The following is a 21657-nucleotide window of genomic DNA, read 5'->3' as shown; positions in this document are numbered from 1 at the left end:
AGACAAATTTAAAAAAAAAATTAATTTTAAAAAGTATAAAGATGATATATTCTCTGACAGAAAGGATTGCAAGAAACAGAGGGGCTACGTCATCCTGAATTTCTTTCTAATCATTTAGTGATATTTTAGTAATTTTTTTTATATATTGATACATAATTTCGGTAATTTTTTAATCCAGAATCCAAAATCCGAATCCTGAATCAAAGGTCCAAGTTTAGATTAAAAAAGTTACCAAAATAATATATGAATTACATAAAAAAAATTATTGAAATATCGTTAAATTACTAAAATATCTAGTCCTGCCTTCGTTTCTGTAAGGGACTATACATACATACATACATACCAAAATTTTATTTTTCATATATTTGGATAGAGACGATATTTTACAATATAGACATATTGTAACTATTCTACATATACAATATGTTAAGGTACCAAAGTTGCATTATACAGTTAATGTTCTGCTTGATTTAGGTCTAGTCGTGTCTATGTGATTGACACACAAAAGAATCCCAAGGCTCCCTCTTTGTATAAAGTGGTGCAGCCGGTGGATATCATTAAGAAAACCGGTCTAGCATATCTGCACACGTCTCACTGTCTTGCCTCCGGGGATATAATGATTTCGTGTCTCGGAGACAAAGATGGAAATGCCGAAGGAAGCAGATTTCTTCTCCTTGATTCCGAATTCAGCATCAAAGGGACGTAAAGCCGATCAACCGAATGAATGTTTAGAGGGTAAAATGATGGGGAATAACCGTCACTTCTTGTTCTTTAGGTGGGAGAAACCGGGGCATAGTCCTATGTTCGGCTACGATTTTTGGTACCAACCTCGACATAAAACAATGATCAGCTCATCATTTGGTGCTCCGACTGCCTTCACCCAAGGTTTCCATCTTCAGCATGTTGCAGAGGGTCTATATGGGAGATATCTGCATGTGTATAGCTGGCCTGATGGTGAACTTAAACGTTGGATCTCGGTGGTACCGGTCTCATGCCTTTAGAGGTGATAGATTACATGTTACAACTTCATTTTTAAGACTCGGTTTTGGTCGAAGGCAATACGTAGTTCTGTTTTATTTTCATTGCAGATAAGATTCCTGCATGATCCATCTAAAGGTACAGGGTACATCGGGTGAGCCTTGACGAGTAACATTGTTCGGTTTTTCAAAACTGAAGACGATCATGGAGCCATCAGGTGGGATCTTATAATCTTTCATTACCAATGCTCATAAATTTGGACAAGCCTTATTATGTACTTGATTAACTTCTGCAGGCGGCAATCTCAGTGAAACCATTGAAGGTACAAAATTGGATACTTACCGAATTGCCTGGATTTATAACTGACATCTTAATCTCTTTCGATGATCGGTTTCTGTATTTTGCCAACTGGCTGCATGGAGATATCCGACAATATAACATCGAGGACCCCAGAAATCCGGTCTTGGTTGGCCAAGTATGGGTTGGAGGATTGATTCAAAAGGGAAGCCCGGCCATGACAGAAGATGGTAAAACATGGCAATCCGATGTTCTGGAAATCCAGGTCTTTTCTAAATACTAACATTCATATCAACTTGTCGGATTAATCATATTGAAGGCAATGTTGTTTACAGGGACATTGATTAAGAGGGGGACCGCAGATGATCCAATTAAGCTTAGACGGTAAGCGGCTATACGTGACGAACTCGGTATTCAGCACAATGGACCGACAGTTCTATCCAGAACTTGTGGAGAAAGGTTCCCACATGTTGCAGATTGACATCGACACTGAGAAAGGCGGTCTTAAAATAAACCTGAACTTTTTTGTCGATTTTGGAGCAGAACCTGATGGTCCTTGCCTGGCTCATGAGATGAGATATCCAGGTGGTGATTGAGTTCAGATATTTGGATTTAAAGCATATGAAGAAACCAGTTTCAGCTATAAAGAACAATGAATGCAATATGCAAATTCTTAAAGAACATCTTATCTTATTATAAACAACTCAAAGTAGTCAATAAAAACATGGCTATGGCTTCTTGAATTTGCCTGAAGAAAACAGGTAATAACAAAACAAAATAACACAAATTGAAAACATGGTACATGTTCCAATCACCAACCATAAAAGGTTGTCTAATGGAACGAACCATCTTCCGATCAAGGCGATCCCGTTGCCGATAAACGAAAATGAGATCTCTATCATCACATTCACAAGATGAACACCATTTGAAGACTGATGTTGATACCAAATGTAAATGGTGTAAAGAGATAAAAGCAAGACCCCCATGAAGAAGAACAAGTACCCTCTTGTTAAGTCGTTGTTGTTAAGCTCACAAATACTTGAAAGATGAGCACAGATGAAGAGGAAATGGTCCCAAAATAGATTGCTAAATGACTTCTCCATTTGTAGGCAATTACAGATGATGCAGAAACAACAAGGGACTGATGCGAAAGATGCTGACAATGTGGAAAAGTATGAGAGACTGAAATGTTGAGAGATGAGAATCACTGAGTGAACATAAAAAACCATGGATAAAAGCAATGAAAGCTTCGATGAATCCATGGTTTGCCGTGGGTTTGCCATCTTCAGGTATGGAAAATAAAAAGAGCTTAATCTGATGGAAAAGAAACTGAGAGAAAAAAATGGGGATTTTGAGAGTTTTAGATTGGTTGACTTTAAGTTTATCAACATATTTTCAGTCAATGGGAAAGGTGAGGACAAGTTGGATAAAGAATAAGACAAGTTGGCACGTTGCACATTCAACCATTGTAGTGGAAATCTGTAATGTGTATATACATGCACATTGCTTATATATATATATATACTGATACACATTACAAATGGGGGAAAGGGATGGCTACAACAGTGTTTGAACTTTGGTTTTTCGGTTTTTCAAGTTAATCTTTATATGAACAAACTATTCTATCCATTTTTTACTGTTAAAAACCCATACCTAATCTCAAAAGCCCAACATAACACGTATGAAGACAAGAAACAAATAATGGTAGGCTAAGCCATGTGATACTTTTGGAAACATCTACAGAAAAGGGTACAGAGCTAAAAGATGATGCCATGGATAGATTGAACATTAGAAAATGACAGTTCAGTCTTAATTGTGAGTTAACCTTTTCCTACTGTTCTCCACTTTAGATTAAACTAGCTGATTCAAACATAGAGCATCTTCAAAAACCCAGATTTTAAAACAAGCAAGCCCCAGAGCTCCTAAAGATTAAACATGGATTTATATATAGGAAATTTAAGGTAAAGGTTCTCTAATATACAATAAAAAACAGCTCAAACACATTAGCATTTGCAGAAACAAGCTGTTAACAGTTAAAAAAAAGACATCAAATTTAGGTCTTCTTTTTTCTTCTTCTTCTTCAGGTTTTAGTACCTTTGATACCTCTAGCACATCTTGTAATAATCTCACAACCTCTACTATAAGGATTAGCTTGAGCAGCACCACAATCATAATAAGAAGAACCTGGTTTTTGACAAGGAACCATGTCCCTCCTCAATGTTTCATAACTAATGTACCTTCTTTGCATCAAAAGCAACCTCCTTTGGGTCTCTGATTCCATATCTTCACTTTCCAAACAATCTTCAAGCTTTTTGGAACAAGCCCTTCTCACCGTGGCATCAATTTCACTGGTTTTCAGTGCATTTTGGAGCTCTAAAATTGAGACAGCAACATAAGAATGAAGGAAAAGAAGGGGTAGAGTGAGGGTGATGAAGATCAGTTTGAGAATAGCCATTTTTGGGGGGGAGGGATTGAAGCTATTTTGGAGCTATGGCTTTCATGGAGGGGAGTGAAAATAAGACATAATAGGGTAGTTGGAGAAGTGATGGATGAAGACAAGACATTGAAACAGAACAAGGTTCCCATGTATTTCTGTTCACACCCAAATTATCCCACTTTGCTTGGAAATACAGTAAAGTAGGGTATACATTTGTCTCACAAATTACATTATATCCATTGTTCATAAAATAGTGAAAAATTATTATTAAATTAATAATTTTAAAAAACAATAATTTTTTTGGTCCAAAAAACAAAAGAACAAGAGCGATAATTGAAAACGGATTAACATAACGATCCGAATAAAAAGGTTGCATTGAATGACTTGAAAACTATTTAAAATTAATAAAAATTGAAAACCGAAACAAAAATCGACTATTGAACATGTTTAATAATTTTCTATTTTTAAAAGCTTTTAGATGGTTGAAATAAAAATAATGGTCTAACCTATTCAACCACCCATCTTGTTATTAAAACATAGAATGTAATACTATGAGATTGTACCACATCATCACCTGAAAAATTATTAATTTTTTTAATTTTCAAGTGATGATCATTAAACTCTTATGTTTTCAAGTTCGGAGATCAAAATGGACCTACTTATAAAGTTCAAGATCCAAAATGAAAAAAAATATAGATACTAAAGGAAACTTAATTGTCAAATTCAGAAGCCAAAAATTATATTATTTCTTTTGAGAAAATATATTTGACCCTCTATTAATTTTTTTATTTGAGCATAATAGTCAATTTAGCATTTAAAATTTACTCATTTTGTTATTTCGATCCTAATTTTATTTTATTTTTTATCATTTTAGCTCTTAATTTTTAAAAATTAATTAAATTACTTTTTTTTTAAAAACTTACTAAAATGTTAAAATTTTGATGTCATTGATATACCAACCCATGTGATAGTCTATATGTCACCTCGATTTTTTTATTATAATTTTTTAAATTTGTTGAATTCTTAATAACTTTCATTATTTTAAATTTTTTATAAAATAAAATTTAATAGTTGAGTCATTTTTATTTAAAAAATGTCAATTTAATTTAATTTTAAAAATTAAAGAAAATGTTTTAAAAAATAAAATTAGGACTAAAATAATAAAATATATAAATATTAGATACTAAATTTATTATTATATCTTTTTATTGATTTCGCTATCGAATTAGGCCAACACTATAAATTGTGGGAGTAGTAGGCAGTTGGCTTATAAGTAGCATTTAATTGCTTTTTTCAGTAAAAAGACATTATAGTATTATTTTTCACTTTAAAAAAAATAAGGAAATAAGAAAACTATAAATATAATATTTTCATTTATAACTTAATTTTTTTTGATTAATTTAATATATTAAATTTAAGAAATAATGATTTATTTTATTGTATTGTCATTTAAATATGATTTTAATTATATTTATTATTATGGGGTAGAACATGTCATACCTATTTTGCAATTTTCAAAGAATTATCTAAAAATAATCCATAGATTTCCAAAGAAAATTATTGAAGTGGTGTTGGTATAATTTAATGCTTATTAAAAATCCAATGCCAAAAGTATATGTATAATAAATGTAATGCATTTAATGTAAGAAAAAATATATATCTAATATAACAATTTAATAATTAATTAGTTCTAAAATGATTTTTTTTAAATTAGGGTATCCATTGTTCGTAGTAATGATTATTCTTTTTATCGTGGGTGTTTTTTGAAAAGAAAAACGATTGGCCATGAAATATGGTCTGTTCTCATGGGCAGGGATTGAACCACGTTGTTAATACTAATATTCCAAATATTAATACTAAACTTCATTATCAATTTGTGAAATTTCGATGACTTATTTGAGAATAGCGGAGTTGTTAAATAGATTTGTTCATGGTCGGATAGCTCGTAGCTTGTAAAAGAAAATGGATCAGTCCAACTTATAGATATTTGGGTAAATTACACTCAATGTCATTAAATTATTAGTGAGTTTTTGTTTTTGTCAATTAATTTCGAAAAGTTACAAAATGGTCAAAAAAATTTATTTATATAATTGAGCTATTAAAATCGTTGTTGTATGGCCTTCTCTGTTTGCACTGCGTATATCAATCGGAAGCTCTCCTTCCCCTTCACTTCTACAATTCAATTTTTTTTCATGAAATAATTTTGAATATCATGAATTTACGAACCAAAATCCAAATAGTTTTTTTACTTCAATCTCCACATTGATCATCGTATCGACTTAGATTTAAAGTATGTTCTTCTGCTCAGTGATGGATATTGATCCACCATATTGATTGTTGAATCATCACTTAGAGCTCACTAGTTAGATTAAAAAAAAACCTTAACTCATTGACCTGTATAAATTTTTTTGAATAGTTCAACGACTTAAATAAAAACTTTCGAATAGTTCAGTGACTATTCTATAATTTTTTAAAGTTACATGATCAAAACATAAACTGACTAATAATTTAATCACTTTAGATATAATTTACCTTAAATATTTCTACTATAAGACAAGGACCTTTTCTCATAATATTAACGAATTTTTTTTAATTTTTGGTCTTTATGCTCGTGAATAAAACTTTGGCTTCATTAATCTCGTGAAGAAAAATAATAATTGATGTAAATTGGTTTGATTTGTCATTTTCCCTCTGTTTTTGGATGAAAAAGAAAAAAGCAAATGTGGGATATTAAATAAGGCTCAATATTAAATAAATAAAACCAAATGAGCCTTTCAAAATTAATTAATTAATGCACCCTATGATTAATGAATTTCTTTTTGGTTTTCAATATATCCACCGAAACGAGTCCAGTAATAAATCTTTCGTATTCTATAGGCCCATTAAAGAGTAGATGTTGACCATAAATTTTAAAACTATTCGATATCCAATGTGAAGATTGAACTCTCGATCACTCCGAGTAACTAACCCAATGGCTAATGAAATTGTTACTTTATATTCATAAAAATTGGCTCTAATACCACCGTGTCATGCAACCATCACCGCCTTCCTCCAAAACCAGCTTATCAGGAAGCATAGCACTCGAGCTTATATGCCCAAAAATCTTCCCGAGATTGAAGCACTCTACCTGCTTCGTGAAATGCTTAGCATGGCGATCATTTCGCTTGTCGAGTGCATACTTTTTCACAATATCTTACTCTAGGTATTTTATTTCCTCTATGATTTTTCGGTATCTAGTAGCCACATCAGGCTTCAATTATCTAGAGTTAACCCGGGCCAGACCTCAAACCTCAAATGGGAGAAAAGCTCTCTCAACGTCTGTCCCCCGTTCACATGACTTTAAAACTATGACCATACTTAAGGGCCACTAAGCTCCTTACGACTCAACTCACTACTGAGCTCCATTGATGAATCACCCTTTCACTCAAAACTCCAACACATACGGAAGCAAAGGTAGTACTCCATTTTCTATTTTACTAATCACATTATCACTGTCTTAATATTATAATGATTTTTCAGATGAACCCTACTTTCTTAAGAAACATGAAGGTCTTATATCATGCATTAACATTCACTGCACAAACTAATGAATAATTTACCCATCAATCAGTCGAAACGCACGAAGTTAAATGTGATAACTCGGGATTGACGTAAGAAAAAACAACAATACCACAATGTATTATTATGAGATGAATTGTTAGATGGGCACTGAAAACACTAAGAGGAGACTTCAGTTTCGATACGGGAAAAAGAATACACAGATTACGTCATTTTTGCAAGATGAACATCATTGCTTGGTTACTGAAAGTTCGAAACCTAGACGGTAAAGCTACATAACTTTCTATTTTACCATTGAAAAAGGGATGCTATATCCCCAATGCAAGAACCTACCAAGTAGAATTCAAATTTCAACATGATTTTATTCAAACTAATTTTGGGCAGTTATGTATAAAATCGTATCCTATAAACGAAGTAACTATAAATAACACGAAGAAACAGAAGGAACAAGAGAGACCTTTGTAGACTTATCAATGGATTTGCAGCAAGGCAACTTTGCTGCTAAAGACTAAGCTGCTCGATGTTCTTGGTATTCCTTGCTAGTCCATGGCCTGACCTTTTGTCGTCTTGCTCTTCGTATGGATTTGCTCGATAATTGGAACTGGCCTCTTCATTGTCAGAGGAACCTGGTCTCTCGGTGAGGAACTGTTCCCAGAATACATCATTTACTCTAACCGGAGCAGCGGCAGGCTCCTGATTTGTGTTAGGGCCTTCTTTCGATGACGATAATGTTGTTTCCCCATCAATCATGTTTCTGCTATTATGGAAAGGTCCAGAATCAGAGTCTTTACTGTTGGCATTAGACCTTGACTCGGAGACTTTTCCGATTTCCCAACTTGGTTGGGACATCCTAGTTAAGCTGGGACTTTTATTGACTTGCAATGAAGAAGATGCCAGAGTTAGATTTAATTGACAGGAAATATGACTATCAGGTTCTTCATTGGAACTTAATCTCTGTTGCAGTGAATGCACTGCCGGGCTTTCATTCATTGATACTCTTTGAGAGAAAGATGAATCCATGTTGAATGTAAAAGATGTGCCTGTATCAGAAATGTCTAATGTTTCGGGTGTGAATAAAAGCCCCTGAGGTCTGATATTATCATCTTTTGGTTCTCCTTGAGAAACCCTTCTCTGTGGACTTTCTCCATCTTCATTAGAACTTTGCGTGCTTTGAGAAACCAAGTTAATCTCCGAAACAGCTGATGACAATTCTAGTCTAAGCTTGTTCGAGAAATCGAGGTGGACAACATTTCCAAACTCGGGTGTAGAACTACTTTTGTTGTCCAAAAGACTATGGTCACCAACTGGCTTGGTTTGATCAATTTGAGGCAGTCTCCTTTTCTTATTATATGCCACAACATCATCCATAGATTCAATTCTACGAAAAAGATGTTCGGCGAAAGCAGGGTCTTGTAAAGCCTTTTCTAAGAAGTTAAACAAAGTGTCTTGCCTACGCTCCATTTGATCAGCTTGTTGTGTCAGCTCTTCCACCTGATGCTTCAAAGCTGACCGCTCTTGTTCAGACCTCAAAACATCAGCCTCAAGTGCAGCTTTCTCACGTGAAAGCTTTTCGATTTCTTCTTCGTATCCAGCTCTTTCATGATCTATCAAAGAACCCTGTGGATTACTATGGCTGTGAATAGGTTTTCTTCGATGAATATTCTTAAGAAGATGCCTTTGATCTTTCACGAAATCTTCATTGGCAAATTCCCATCGTTCGGGATCAATCTTCCGGAACCCCTGTCAACAAATTAAATTCATATGCAATCAGATCATGCTTAGACACTCCATCTTCATACATCTAAACCTAAGCAAACCATAAACAAGTATAATTCTTCTTTCAACAGCCCCTGCATCAAAGATAAAGAAGAATAGATACTCTTCATTAAGGACCATTTTAGTTGAGGAATGCAAAAGAAAAATCATGAAAATGTGAAACAATTACGAAGAAAATTTATAAATTTCAAAGTCAAAATCATTGACTTAAAAAACACCCCAATTCTCATAGAATTTTACCTTATGAATCACAGCAGAAGACATTGATTGACCTTAAATTTATGTGCTGGCTTTAGCAAAGATTCATACCCATAATTCAGCAGAAAAGGACACACACACAAAAAAGGAGAAATTGTCCATTCTCAAGGAACAAAAACATAAAACCAAAATCACTCCATAAATCTGTCATCAAAAATTGAAGTTAAAAGCTAAAAAAGAAACATGATTTCCCCTAATTATCAAAGATACATTAATTAAACAAAAAACCCAGAAAGGAAAAGAAACCCACATAGGTATTAAGCTGCCTGATGAAGCTGGAGAAATTATTGTGCTTGAAATAAGTGGGAAGCAAAAGGCGAGCAAAATCAGGAGGGTTCCAAACCACAAAGCTCTTTTTGTTAGAGCTCCATGAAACGATGTCGTCGGTCGATGAGTCGTCCACCATGTCGAATGTTTTCATAAGGAAAGGTGCCGGCCCTCCTCCGCCGCCGCCACCGCCGCCGACGACCGACGCGGAGGGTGCAGTTGGGTCCATTTTCCGAGTTGCTTCCTTTTGGGTTTTGGTGAAGAAAGGGAGTTTATGGAAAAGCCAAAAGTGTCAAATGTTGAAGCCTCAAGTTGCCAATGGAGAAAATTTACAGTTTTGACCTTGTTTTTGGTCAAAATATTATTATTTTTTGAGGGATAATAGACATTGGTGAGGGGCAGCCAATGTCATCGTATCGTAAAATGAATATGAAAGATATCAAATATTTAGGCACGAGTTATTTGTCGTTTCATCGGAGGTAGATGATTATGTAGGGTAAAGTTATTTAATTAATATGTATATTTATATATGTCAAATCAATAAATTTTGTCCGTACAATTTTTAAAGAATACACCATTTAAATGATCATTAAATTTTTCACGTGTTTCTATTTTGATCATTGAATAATAATAAAATTTTAATTTAATTGCTAAACTATTCAAATCTTTTATTAATTATTAATCAGTGAAATGAAATTCAAGAAGCTTACTTGAGAGTAGATCCACATCCATTTTATCCATATTCACTAGAAAAGCATCGTCTTCAATAATATTGGTTTACTCAATTTTCTTCTTGGCTTGAGCATTCTCCAACTAAGTTGGAAAAAAAATATTTCTCGAAAGAATTATGTAATTTTTAGGGTGGGTTCGGATGGGCGATTGGGTGCTGTGCGTTTAGCTTACTTTTTGTCTCACGCTATAGTGTCGCTATAGTATCTAATCCTACCGCCACCGCTATTTTTACACTAATCGCAAGTAAACACACCGCCCATCCAAACTCACCCTTAGTCATATTGTAGACCATATAATAATGTCATCAAGTCTTATGCAAATTTGATGAAGCAATCTGGGCATAATAAAGTAATGCATCAACAAAGTTCGGAACAAGTTTTGAATAATAAGTTACGAATTAAGACTTCTATTGATGTTGTTTGATGGCTTGCATTTCAAGCTTATGTTTCGAGAGGTCAAGATGAAACACTTGATACAAAAAATTGTGGTAAATTTATCGAGTTGGTTCAACCTTTAGCTTCTTATAACAATGATGTTAAGAATATTGTGTTGGAAAATGCTCCTAAATCCAGCCTTCAATTCAAAAGGAATTTTTGCACGTTGTTGCTAATAAAGTGCAAAAGAAGATTCGTGAAGATACTGGAGACTCAGAATTTTGCATCATTGTTGATGAATATCGTGATGAATTTAAAGAAGAACAAATGACTCTTGTTTTGAGATTTGTTGATAGAGATGACTTTATTAGGGAGCGTTTCTTTGACCTTACTTGTGTTAAAGACACATCAACATTAATGGTTAAGAATGAAATATGTGCTATTCTTTGTCTATCATTTAAGTTCATTTTGATTTTGCATTTAGTGTTAGAGGTTTGGGTGACCAAAAAAACAGAAGACTTTTACTAATAGTTAATGACTACTAGTGTAATTTTCCTTTATTATGATTTGAAGAATAAGACATTGGGGACAACATATTGAGAGATGTATGAACTCGGAATATGAATCATAAAATAAATATAAAATACACATAAAAACATTATTATTTAAGGGACATAGGGTAAGGGTTGTTCAAGCATCAAATTCGAAACGGATATGAATCGAATATTTACACACAAATCGTACGTCACTTCATTGTGGTTCAACCCTGCACGTTATTTTTTATCGTTTATGTTAGAGGTAAACATAATATCATTATATTAGTTAAATATGTCATTAATTTTTATGTTTTAATAAAATTTGAAAATTAATTTTAGTGCTTAAAACGTTAGAAATTAAGTTTTTATTTTTTTTCCAATCATTATTTTTTATTAAAATATTATCAACTTGACGTGTTGATTAGATTGCATTCACATGAGATGTCATATGATTGACAAAAAAAATGTTAAGTTAATAAATTTTGACGAAAAATACTAGTAGTGTTATTGGTTGAATTAGAATTTTTAAATCGAAAAAATAAAAGATTTAAATTTTAAAATTTTAAATATGGGGATTAAATCGATAAAATATATTATATAATGTAAAAAAAGAAAAATATAATTTGAATATTATATAAATAGCTAACTTTTAGTATTTTAATTTAGGGGTGAGTGTTCGATCAGATTGAATTGAATGAAAAAATTTTGAGTTAATTGATTTGACGAATCATATTTTATCATCTTAATTCCATTTGAAAGTTTCTCGAATCAAGTCGAGTGAGATAGAATTCGAATCGCATCGAATATATTTGTTCGAGTTAAATTAAAAAAAAGTATTTTAGGCCCTTGTAATAACTGTCATCCACCGTAATCAAATTTGTTATTAACTTTAATCTCCTTATAATTTATTTATTAATCTTTTATATACGGGTTAACTTCTTTGCTTGCTTAGTTACTTCAATTATCTTCTGATTCTTGTCACTATGTATTTTGAAATTAAAAAAAATTAAATGTAAAAAATGTGATTTTTTAATAAAAATTATGATAAAATGTGAAATTCATACCAACATCAAATTTTAACACGAATATTTTATGACATCATCAATAATTCAATTTTTGTAAAAATTTGTAAAGATTCAATATGATAAAACAATTCAATAATATAAATAGTATAAAATATGGAATTTAATTTAATAATATAAATAGTATATATAAATAAAATTATTATTTAGGTTTAGAAAATTTTTTGGATGATTTTAATTTTTTATTTAGGGGTAAAGGATGAGAAGTAAAAGTTTAGGGAGAAAATAAAACGTTTTAGAGGTTGAGGGAGTAAATTTTGGGGGGGAATAAATGGGAGGAGTAAAATTGGGGGGGGGGATATTCAAAAAAAAAAAGGGTGGGGGGGGGGAGATGGGTTTGGGGTAGAAGGGGGTAAGATGGGAGGGGAGTAAAAGTTAAGGGGGAAAGTGGGAGGGAGTAAAAGTTTTGGGAGGAAAGTGAAGAGGTTTAGGTGTTTGGGGTAATAATGTAAATTATTATAGTTTGATATTCGAATTATTTGAATTATTCAAATTCGAAAATCAAACTCGATTCGAACTCAAAATTTGAAAAAAAGAGTTGACTCGAATAATTCGATTAATTCGAATAACTTGATTTGTTTAACTTGAAATTAAAAAAAATTTAATTTTTTCGAGTCAAACCTAATTTTGCTCACCCCTAATTTAATTCATATAATTTTGTTGAACTGTTTATTTCCATGTTAACAATTTAATGACAAAAGTTTGGTAGTACTGCAAGATTAACTCTTCAATTTTTTATAAAGCGTGAGGACTATATTCTAATAAATTAAAGTAGAGGAGTTAGCTTTTTAATTTTCTTAAAGTAGAGGGATATAAAACCCTAATTAGACCATTATAAAATCTAAGTGTGCCTACCACCCGCAATTTTGGTCGAATGTCCAAAAAGTTAAACTAAATTTTAATTCAAGGGTAAATTGCACCCATGATCATTTTTGTTTACTTCAGGTTACGTTTTAGTCACTTATGTTTGAAATGTTATGTTTTAGTCACTTATGTTATCGTGTTGTAGCATTTTTGTCACTAAGCCATTAATTGCTGTTAACAGTGTAATGGTAAGCTGACGTGGCATGTTAAATAATCCTTTTAAACAAAAAATTTAGGTTAAATTATACATTTGGTCCCTATATTTTTTCGTCTTGAACAATTTAATTTTTTTCTTTTATGTTCTTTTAACTTTTTTTTTATTTTCCATTATTTTCTACTTCTCCTTTTATTTTCCTACCTTCTCCATTTCTTTTAACATATCAAGAAGTCAAATTTGCAATGAAGTAAGAAGCATGGTATGGGTTTATGGGTTTTGGTTATAGGCAATTATGGCTTTCAACTTCTTACTTCTTTCTTCACTGTCAATTTGAAAAAAAATGGGAATCGATTATATAATTTAACCTAAAATTTTTGTTTGAAATGATGATTTAACGTGCCACGTTAGATTACCGTTACACCGTTAACGGCAATTAACGGCTTAATGGCTAAAATGTTACAACAAGATAACGTAAGTGGCTAAAACGTAAAATTTCAAACACAAGTGACTAAAATATAACCTAAGGTAAACAAAAGTGACCATCGGTGTAGTTTACCCTTAATTCAATTATTTTAGAAATTCGACCCAATGTTGAAGAAGTCAAATTCAAACTTAATTTTTATTATATATTTAATCATTTGGATGAATTGTAACGGTACTTTATTAAAAAAAAGTTTAAATCTTAAATAAATATTTGTAGTATCTAATAATAATAATAATAATAAATACATATTATTATTTAAATTTAAAAAGTCGCATCATTTTAGTTAATACATCGTTTGAATCAGGACTAAAATTTTAAAAATTGAAAGGTATAGGGAACTAAAAATTATCAAATTAGAGAACAAAAATTAAATCCATAATTTATACATAGTACGAGACTAATAGTAGAATTTGATCTAACAAATTTAACAACTATTAGCTTGCTATTTGCATATAATACTAATAAAAAAAACCATATCGTTTTAATTAATGGATTTAATGGAAATTCTAAAACTCAAAAAGTATAGAGGCTACAAATAATTAGATTGGAAAATATTGATTAAATCTATAACTTAGGCCTAGTATGAGACTAATAGCACAATTTGATTTAGCGGATTTAATTGCTACTATTTAAGTCAAAATTCAAAAACTACATTGATTAAAATTAACCAAATTAGAATATAGGGGCTAAATCCACAAATTGTGGATAGTATAAGGGCTAATAACAAAACTTAACCTTTCAATGTATTTTTATATGCAAGAAAGTATTGTTCCATAAACAGTGCAAAATATAAGGATTAATAACAAAAAAATATCTTTTAAATTAGTTACTATTATCGGTGGTGGATACCCTAAATTAAAAAAAAATTCTAATTTTTTCCTTGTGAAAATGGAAATCTTTTAAAAGAGAAGAAAACCGAGTGGCTCAAGAAAAACTATTTTATTTGTTGCTTGTTCCATGTTGAATCCACGTAATATATTCACATAATGATTTATTTGACTCTTTAACTTTATAAAAAATAGTTATTTTAAACCTCTATTTAATTTTTCGTCTTTTTTAGTACTTAAATTTGCGTTTATTGTCAAATCATCTCAAAATAGATAGAAAAATTAATATTTTTTAACTTTATTGATGTGACATACATGTGGATTGCCAAATGGATGACACGTTAGTATTTAATTATTTTTTAAAAATTAAAAAAATAAAAATTATTTTTAAAAATTTAAAATCATTAAAATTATTTAAAATATGAAAAGTAATTTTTAGTATTTAAAAAATATTTAAATGTTGACATATCATCCACGTAGTAATCCATGTGTATACCATCAGCCATAATATTTTTACTCATAAATGAGGTATATTTTAATGAGAACTCATTAAAAATTTTAAACATTCATAAAAATTAAAAAATAATAAACATAAATAAAAATTATTAAAATCTAAACATTCATTTTATAAATTATAAAAAAAAATTAAAATTTAGATCAACTTAGATTTAGTTCAAATGACTTTTTACCTGATTCAATCCATTTTACAATAATTCACTCCTCTGATTTTATGATTTTATGGAACCATTGGTCCTAACAACTATGATCCAAAGGCAAGGGCCCTGACTCCCCTTGATTTAGGGGAAATTATCTTTTAAGTCCTTAAAATTTATAATACTATAGTTATTAAAGTAGTAAAATATCTGTTTTGACCCCCAAAATTTTATAATTAAATTTCAACCCTAAAATGTTTGACTTTACCCCTGAAGGCATAGTTGGCAAGCAACAGTATCAATACATTAAATATTTATCCATTCTATATACTTATATATTATAAAGGATTGGGTTGACTTAAAGACTGCCGTGGGGTGCAAGGCCTCACAATAAGTAGCATGAATGTCCATTTGACTTGTGGATCACGTCACCTTGCATTTTCTCTTTTATATATGCATTCAAAATTTTCATTTCTATGCCAGAATTTGATTTTAATTACCCTTTATAATCATATACATACACATATATATATTGTATCAACTTGATATAGGCACACTATCACATGGCTACTGCAAAACCAGAAAATGAAGAGTTACAGGCTGTTAAGAGCAAAGCCAAGAAGGATCCAATCAATGACTTGATTTTTACAATGCTTCAGCAAAACCCAAATCCAGAATCTGGGATTCAACAAGCTACGAAGTCACTTACATGCTTGAATGAACAATTATTTCGAATCACAAAGACGATACACGAGAAACAGGTACGTACATTTACCTTTTTAAATTTTTATCAATTACGATGAATATCAACGATAAAGAGAATCAGAAAATCGTATTATGATGAACAGTTCGAAGAACGCCAAGCTTATAATAGGTTATATGATTTGAACTATAAAGAGAAGGGATTTAGAAGTATTTGGACAAATAAAGGGAAGCAAATGGCTGCTTTGAAACGAGATCTCGATAAGCTTACTTTTGCTAATGGTGCTTATAAGGAGAGATCTATCAACACACAAGGCAAGATTAATAGCCATGTAAGCATGTTTTTTTGTATTTTTCGATGTTGGTTTTCGTGAAAAGTAATTTGATTGATTGATATAAAGTTTCGATTCTAGAATTTGTGTTTCCGAATGCATCATGAAACTGGCAATATGGTGAAAGAAAAGAAGCTCTTGAAAGAGGTGAATGCCGGTCTGAAGGGATTAAACGATTCGGGTCCGTCAGTGGTTGAAGAGATATCCGATCGGGTAAGTATGTTTGAATATTTATATGATATGGTTCATGGATGTAACGTCCTAGGTAGGTCCCTATACATGTTAACACATACTCTATTCTAAAATTAACATATGTTCTCTAAGTGTGAGTTCGGTTGCATGATGATGCGAACCCATCACGTGCGAACTCATATGATGCGAACTATGTGGGCGATTACTACTGAAGTAAAGAAAATCGAGTTGGTCCCAGTTGACTAAGCGGGTAGCGGGTCGGTAATGATTAACACCATAATATATTTAATTCATTTTTGTTGTGAAAACAGATATGGAGATTGAGGTGGGACATTAGAAGGAACTATTTCATCCGAAGACCTGCAATAAGGGTTGATGAACAACAAGTTCTTAAAGAGATTAATGAGCTCAAATGGGCTAGAGATAAAGCCTTTGCTAATGCTCCTGTAAAGGGGAAGATTTGGAATTCGTTGCCTTCAAAAAATGTCATCAAACAACAAATTAAGGTAACAAATTTAACCAATGTTCATGAGTCAGAGTCGAGTTAAGCTACGAACTAAGCTCTTAAACCTCATATTGTTTATTTGTAAAGGAAAACTTGACAATTAGGTCCATTTTGATATTCGAATTTGGCAACTAAATCTATTTTGGTCTCTAAACTTGTATTTCGTTAAGATTTAATGATGTGACCAATGTTTTTGGAATAAGACTAGATTGGCCAGTCGAATCGATGGGACCAAGAACCGATCGGTATATTGGCTCGAACAAAGGGGTTGAACCGATTAAATTTGAAATTGCTTGAAAACGATAAAAATCGAAAACTTGGACAATAACCGATAGTTGAACATGGTGAACCAGTTTAATATTTTCTTATTTTTTAAATTTTTATGAATTTTTAGTTATTGTTGGTCTAGCAGTTGAACTGACCAATCCAATTAATCAATAACTAGTGGTCTAATCGGTTAAAACATCGGTACGGTTATTAGAATACTGTATAACATTCTAAGATTGTATCACATTATCATCTAAAATTTTATATAATATTTAAAATTTTCAAATGATGATGTGACACAATCCTAAAATGTCACGTCATCAAATTTTTATATTCTTTCAAATTCAAGTATCAAGATAAATATAATTGTCAAGTTCAAATATCAAAAGTTGATCTAGTTACCTATTTTGTAAAATATGAAAGCATTGGTTTGATTATGGTAAAATACAGGCAATGGAAGAGGCTTTAAATGAAGAAGATAGGAAGCAGCATATGCAGATTAGAGGTGAAATAGAAGTGGTGAAGAGAGAAATAAATGGTGTAAAGAAGAGTATAGCTTCTTTGAAGAGGCAATTGTTGGATGTTCGTAGGAAAAAAGGGGAAGCTTATAAAGTTATTTTGAAGTTAATTAAGACTCAAAATCAACCTATTTGTTAATTCCTTGTTGTATATCTCAATATATTATGATGTATTGGTGAATAAATTCTTCAACATGCAAGCTTGGTTCAAGCAAAATTTGTCTATGTTAGTAGTGCAATTCTATAATCCTTGACGGTATTGGATGGTAGTGCACCAAAATTGAGTGTGGTTACATAGTAGAAAATGTGAAGAGCCATTGAGAATTTCGATTTCGGAAAGCTTGTGAGATTAGAGAATTTTTTGGGAGAGATTTGATAAGAGTTTTGATAGTACTTGGGAGCATCTCATCTTCTTATGATGGAGAAGTTCTAATGTGAGTCTTAATGGAATGATGTGCTATTTTACATGAGATGGTTATAGAGACATGACTCGTTTATTAAGATGCGATGAAGTGATCTGATGATAATATTCACGTTTAAAGCTGTCATGAGGTTACCTAAAATTAGCCATGCCCAAGATAAAATGTGCCATTGATCATTGACGAGCACACATTTTAGGATAGGGATTTATAATTGAATGAGGCATATCAAGATTAACATCAAACTCAACACAAATTTTAGCATAAGGAAATTACATAACATGTTCACAATGTAACATTCAATATGTATGTATGTATGTATGTATTACTTTGAGCTGTTTATGATTTCACATTGACTCGATGATATTACATAACATGTGCACAAGAATCTGCATATTGCATTGATTATTCTTCATAGCGGTTTTTTTCATATGATCTAAATCCAAATATCTGAAGTGCAATCACCACCTGGATATCTCATCTCATGAGCCATACAAGGACCATCAGGTTCAGCTCCAAAATCGATGAAAAAGTTCGGGTTTATTTTAAGACCGCCTTTCACGGTGTCGACGTCGATCTGCAACATGTGGGAACCTTTCTCCACAAGTTCCGGATAGAATTGTCGATCCCATGTGCTGAATAACGAGTTCGTCGCATATAGTCGCTTACCGTCTAGGCTCAACTGGATCATATTCGGTCCCCCTCTTAATCGATGTCCCTGTAACCAACGTTCATCGATTGTCATTGATATGATTAATCCCACAAGTTGATATGAATGTTAGAACAAACCTGGATTTCCGGAACATTGGATTGCCATGTTTTGCCGTCTTCTGTCACAGCCACTACAGGGCTTCCTTTTTGAACCAATCCTCCAACGTATACTTGGCCAACCAAGACCGGATTTTTGGGGTCCTCAATGTTATATTGTCGGATATCTCCTTGCAACCAGTTGATAAAATACAGAAACCGATCGTCGATTGAGATTAAGATGTCGGTTATAAATCCAGGCAATTCGGGAAGTATCCAATTTTGTACCTTCAATGGTTTCACTGAGATTACCACCTGCAGAAGTTAATCAATAAGGCTTGTCCAAGTTTATGAGCATTGACAACGCAAGATTATATGTTCCAAGTTCCGACCTCATGGCTCCATGATCCGTCTTCGGTTTTGAAAAACCGAACGATGTTACTCGTGTAGGCACACCCAACGTACCCTGTATCTTTACATGGATCGTGCAAGAATCTCATCTGCAATGAAATGAAACAGAACTATGTATAGTCTTCGAGCAAAACCGAGTTAAAAACAAAGTCGAAACAAGTAATTAATCACCTCTAAGGGTGTGAGACCAGTTTCACCGAGGTCCAACGTTTGTTTAAGTTCACCATCAGGCCAGCTATACACATGCAAATGTCTAGCATACAAACCATCTTTAACATGCTGGATATTGAAACCTCGGGTGAAGGTAGCCGGAGCGCCCAATGACGAGCCGATCATGGTTTTATGTCGAGGTTGGTACCAAAAATCGTAGCTAAACAGAGGACTATGCCCTGGTTTCTCCCACCTGGAAATTTTTTACAAGTGACGGTTATTCACAATTCGTTTATACATTGTTTCAGTTTATCGTATTTACCTCCCTTTGACGTTGAATTCGGAATCAAGGAGGAGAAATCCATTCCCTTTAGCATTTCCATCTTTGTCACCGAGGCACGATATCATTATATCCCCGGAAGCAAGGCAATGCGACGTGTGCGGATACGCTAAGCCGGTCTGCTCGACGATATCCTCAGATTCTACCACTTTATGCAAAGAGGGAGCCCTGGGATTCTTCTGTGTGTCAATCACATAAACACGACCAGACCTACGAAAGCAGCACCTTGGTACCTTAACGACATAGATATGTCCGTATCTATCGATATAATATGAAAATCCGGGTTAATTGCTTACACGACGGAAGGCAAGATTAGAAAACGTCGAGTGGTCGATGGATCACCATGACAAGAGCTGCATGCATTCCATCCTGAGTGATGTAGTTCATCACCTATATATGGCATAGATAGCCTGTGGATGACTTTAGAATAAGTTGGCGAGTTTGGATCTACATCAACTGTTGCTAGGAAATCAGGCTTCTTTCTTCCAGTTCCTGCATACATCATACAATTATATTTATACAAATCCATTGAAAAAACTCATTTTTAAAGATCAGAAAATCATTAAAAAAAAGAAGGAAAAAAGTACCATTATAAATACAATTAACATAAATAATGGTTTCTTTAGGACCAGACATGGCTTCCAATGGAGTTGCATATCCAGGTCCTGTTCTCTTACAACACCCCATTTTTTCCCCCATTTTCTCTCTTCTTTTTTTTTTCTCTTACAAAAATATTAATTTTTTTTTCTAATAGTTAGTGGAAAATCCTCTGTAATTTATAGGCTATTGGGTCTATACGGCAGAATCTTGGGATTAGGTTCGATAGGTTAAATTCTGTAATTTATGAAAATTGTAGATTTAGTCCCCGCAATTTAATTAATTTCAGTCTTTATATTTTTTGAATCGGTCAATTTTAATCCTGATTCAAACAATAACGCTTAAATATGTTTAGTTAAATTCAATTATTAGTCTTGTATTATACATATAATTATAGATTTAGTCTATATTCTCCAATAGGATCATTCTTAGTTCCTACACTTTTCAAAATTTAAAATTTTGTTCTTGACAACAATTACCGTTGTTAATCTATTAATTGAGTTTTTAATAATGTGAAAATAATAAGCTAATATAACATTACGTATATGATAATATGTCTGTCATATCAAATTTTGAAAATATCATAACTTTCATAAAAGTACATGACAACTTTGTATAAGGGCTAATAATAGAATTTAACCATTTGATTGAATTTGAAGTTAAATCAAACTGAATTTTTTTTAATAATATTAGGTTTTGATTATATCTCTTTTTAACATAATATCTAGAATCATTTATAGTTCCTGATCCATAGTTATTTTTCAGCGCACTCAAACTCACATTCTTTTATATTGATAATAATAACTATATTAATTAAGATAAAACTTAATCGACTAATCAAACCCAATCTTTGGAATTCAAATCTTTGACAATAATTAATTTTTATTTGGAGTAAAATTAAATTTTATTTTTTTAATTTTTCTTTTACAAAAATGTCCAACATTGTGAGAAGAAAATGTTCCCCTTCGTATGAAAATGTCCCATGGGAATTATCAAAAGTTTTGTATCCATCAATTTTTTCTATGGGCGCGGTGTTTGAGATTCTCGATTTTCCTTACCATGTCAGCATTAGTCTCAACTGACGGTGGTTAGATTGCCACGCGTCTTACAGTTTTGAGAACTGGAGACATTTGTGTTTGTCCAATGGTATCTTGTCCGAATGTATAGTGGGACCATTGTTGGTACACGTATCAATGT

At 32.3% G+C, this 21657-nt stretch overlaps 4 protein-coding genes and 1 pseudogene across 5 annotated transcripts; 2 read left to right on the top strand and 3 right to left on the bottom strand.

The window, feature by feature from the left end:
• Nucleotides 1-641: 641 nt before the first annotated feature.
• On the top strand, nucleotides 642-2574 carry LOC107934452 (selenium-binding protein 1-like; annotated as a pseudogene).
• Nucleotides 2575-3198: 624 nt separating this feature from the next.
• On the bottom strand, nucleotides 3199-3914 carry LOC107934427 (protein RALF-like 31). Its single transcript, XM_016866857.2, has one exon. It carries the CDS (start codon nucleotides 3728-3730, stop codon nucleotides 3356-3358), a length of 375 nt encoding a protein of 124 aa, XP_016722346.1. The 5' UTR covers nucleotides 3731-3914; the 3' UTR covers nucleotides 3199-3355.
• Nucleotides 3915-7357: 3443 nt separating this feature from the next.
• LOC107934481 (heat stress transcription factor A-5) lies at nucleotides 7358-9958 on the bottom strand. 2 transcript variants are annotated; one of them, XM_016866922.2, is made up of 2 exons: nucleotides 9555-9958; nucleotides 7358-9010 (listed from the first exon to the last, which is right to left on the bottom strand). In XM_016866922.2, the coding sequence occupies exons 1-2, from the start codon at nucleotides 9798-9800 to the stop codon at nucleotides 7772-7774; spliced, it is 1485 nt and encodes a 494-aa protein (XP_016722411.1). In that variant the 5' UTR covers nucleotides 9801-9958; the 3' UTR covers nucleotides 7358-7771. The 2 variants fall into 2 exon arrangements, with proteins under 2 accessions (XP_016722411.1, XP_040943963.1); XM_041088029.1 differs by lacking the exon at nucleotides 9555-9958 and adding an exon at nucleotides 9287-9448.
• A 5800-nt stretch (nucleotides 9959-15758) lies between these two features.
• On the top strand, nucleotides 15759-18043 carry LOC107934470 (uncharacterized). The gene is made up of 5 exons (XM_016866900.2): nucleotides 15759-16041; nucleotides 16129-16314; nucleotides 16396-16527; nucleotides 16818-17012; nucleotides 17729-18043. The coding sequence occupies exons 1-5, from the start codon at nucleotides 15844-15846 to the stop codon at nucleotides 17933-17935; spliced, it is 918 nt and encodes a 305-aa protein (XP_016722389.1). The 5' UTR covers nucleotides 15759-15843; the 3' UTR covers nucleotides 17936-18043.
• Nucleotides 18044-18506: 463 nt separating this feature from the next.
• Nucleotides 18507-20683, bottom strand: LOC107934468 (selenium-binding protein 1). The gene is made up of 7 exons (XM_016866899.2): nucleotides 20451-20683; nucleotides 20160-20355; nucleotides 19846-20073; nucleotides 19545-19776; nucleotides 19355-19462; nucleotides 19005-19277; nucleotides 18507-18933 (listed from the first exon to the last, which is right to left on the bottom strand). Exons 1-7 carry the CDS (start codon nucleotides 20560-20562, stop codon nucleotides 18652-18654), a joined length of 1431 nt encoding a protein of 476 aa, XP_016722388.1. The 5' UTR covers nucleotides 20563-20683; the 3' UTR covers nucleotides 18507-18651.
• Between the last annotated feature and the right edge of the window lie 974 nt (nucleotides 20684-21657).

This window comes from Gossypium hirsutum, chromosome D02 (genome assembly GCF_007990345.1).
Source record: "Gossypium hirsutum isolate 1008001.06 chromosome D02, Gossypium_hirsutum_v2.1, whole genome shotgun sequence".
NCBI classification, from domain to species: Eukaryota; Viridiplantae; Streptophyta; class Magnoliopsida; order Malvales; family Malvaceae; genus Gossypium; species Gossypium hirsutum.
The sequence above is the reverse complement of the archived record's forward strand: the minus strand, read 5'-3'. Positions and strand labels throughout refer to the sequence as shown.

Coding starts and splice junctions, on each gene's coding strand:
- LOC107934427 (XM_016866857.2), bottom strand. CDS start 3,730: ATGGCTATTCTCAAACTGATCTTCATCACCCTCACTCTACCCCTTCTT.
- LOC107934481 (XM_016866922.2), bottom strand. CDS start 9,800: ATGGACCCAACTGCACCCTCCGCGTCGGTCGTCGGCGGCGGTGGCGGC. Junction 9,011..9,554: donor TCAGGCAGCTTAATACCTAT/GTGGGTTTCTTT, acceptor ATTTGTTGACAG/GGGTTCCGGAAGATTGATCC.
- LOC107934470 (XM_016866900.2), top strand. CDS start 15,844: ATGGCTACTGCAAAACCAGAAAATGAAGAGTTACAGGCTGTTAAGAGC. Junction 16,315..16,395: donor AAGGCAAGATTAATAGCCAT/GTAAGCATGTTT, acceptor TTTCGATTCTAG/AATTTGTGTTTCCGAATGCA. Junction 16,528..16,817: donor TTGAAGAGATATCCGATCGG/GTAAGTATGTTT, acceptor TTGTGAAAACAG/ATATGGAGATTGAGGTGGGA.
- LOC107934468 (XM_016866899.2), bottom strand. CDS start 20,562: ATGGGGGAAAAAATGGGGTGTTGTAAGAGAACAGGACCTGGATATGCA. Junction 19,777..19,845: donor GAATTCAACGTCAAAGGGAG/GTAAATACGATA, acceptor AAAAATTTCCAG/GTGGGAGAAACCAGGGCATA. Junction 19,278..19,354: donor ACGGATCATGGAGCCATGAG/GTCGGAACTTGG, acceptor TAACTTCTGCAG/GTGGTAATCTCAGTGAAACC.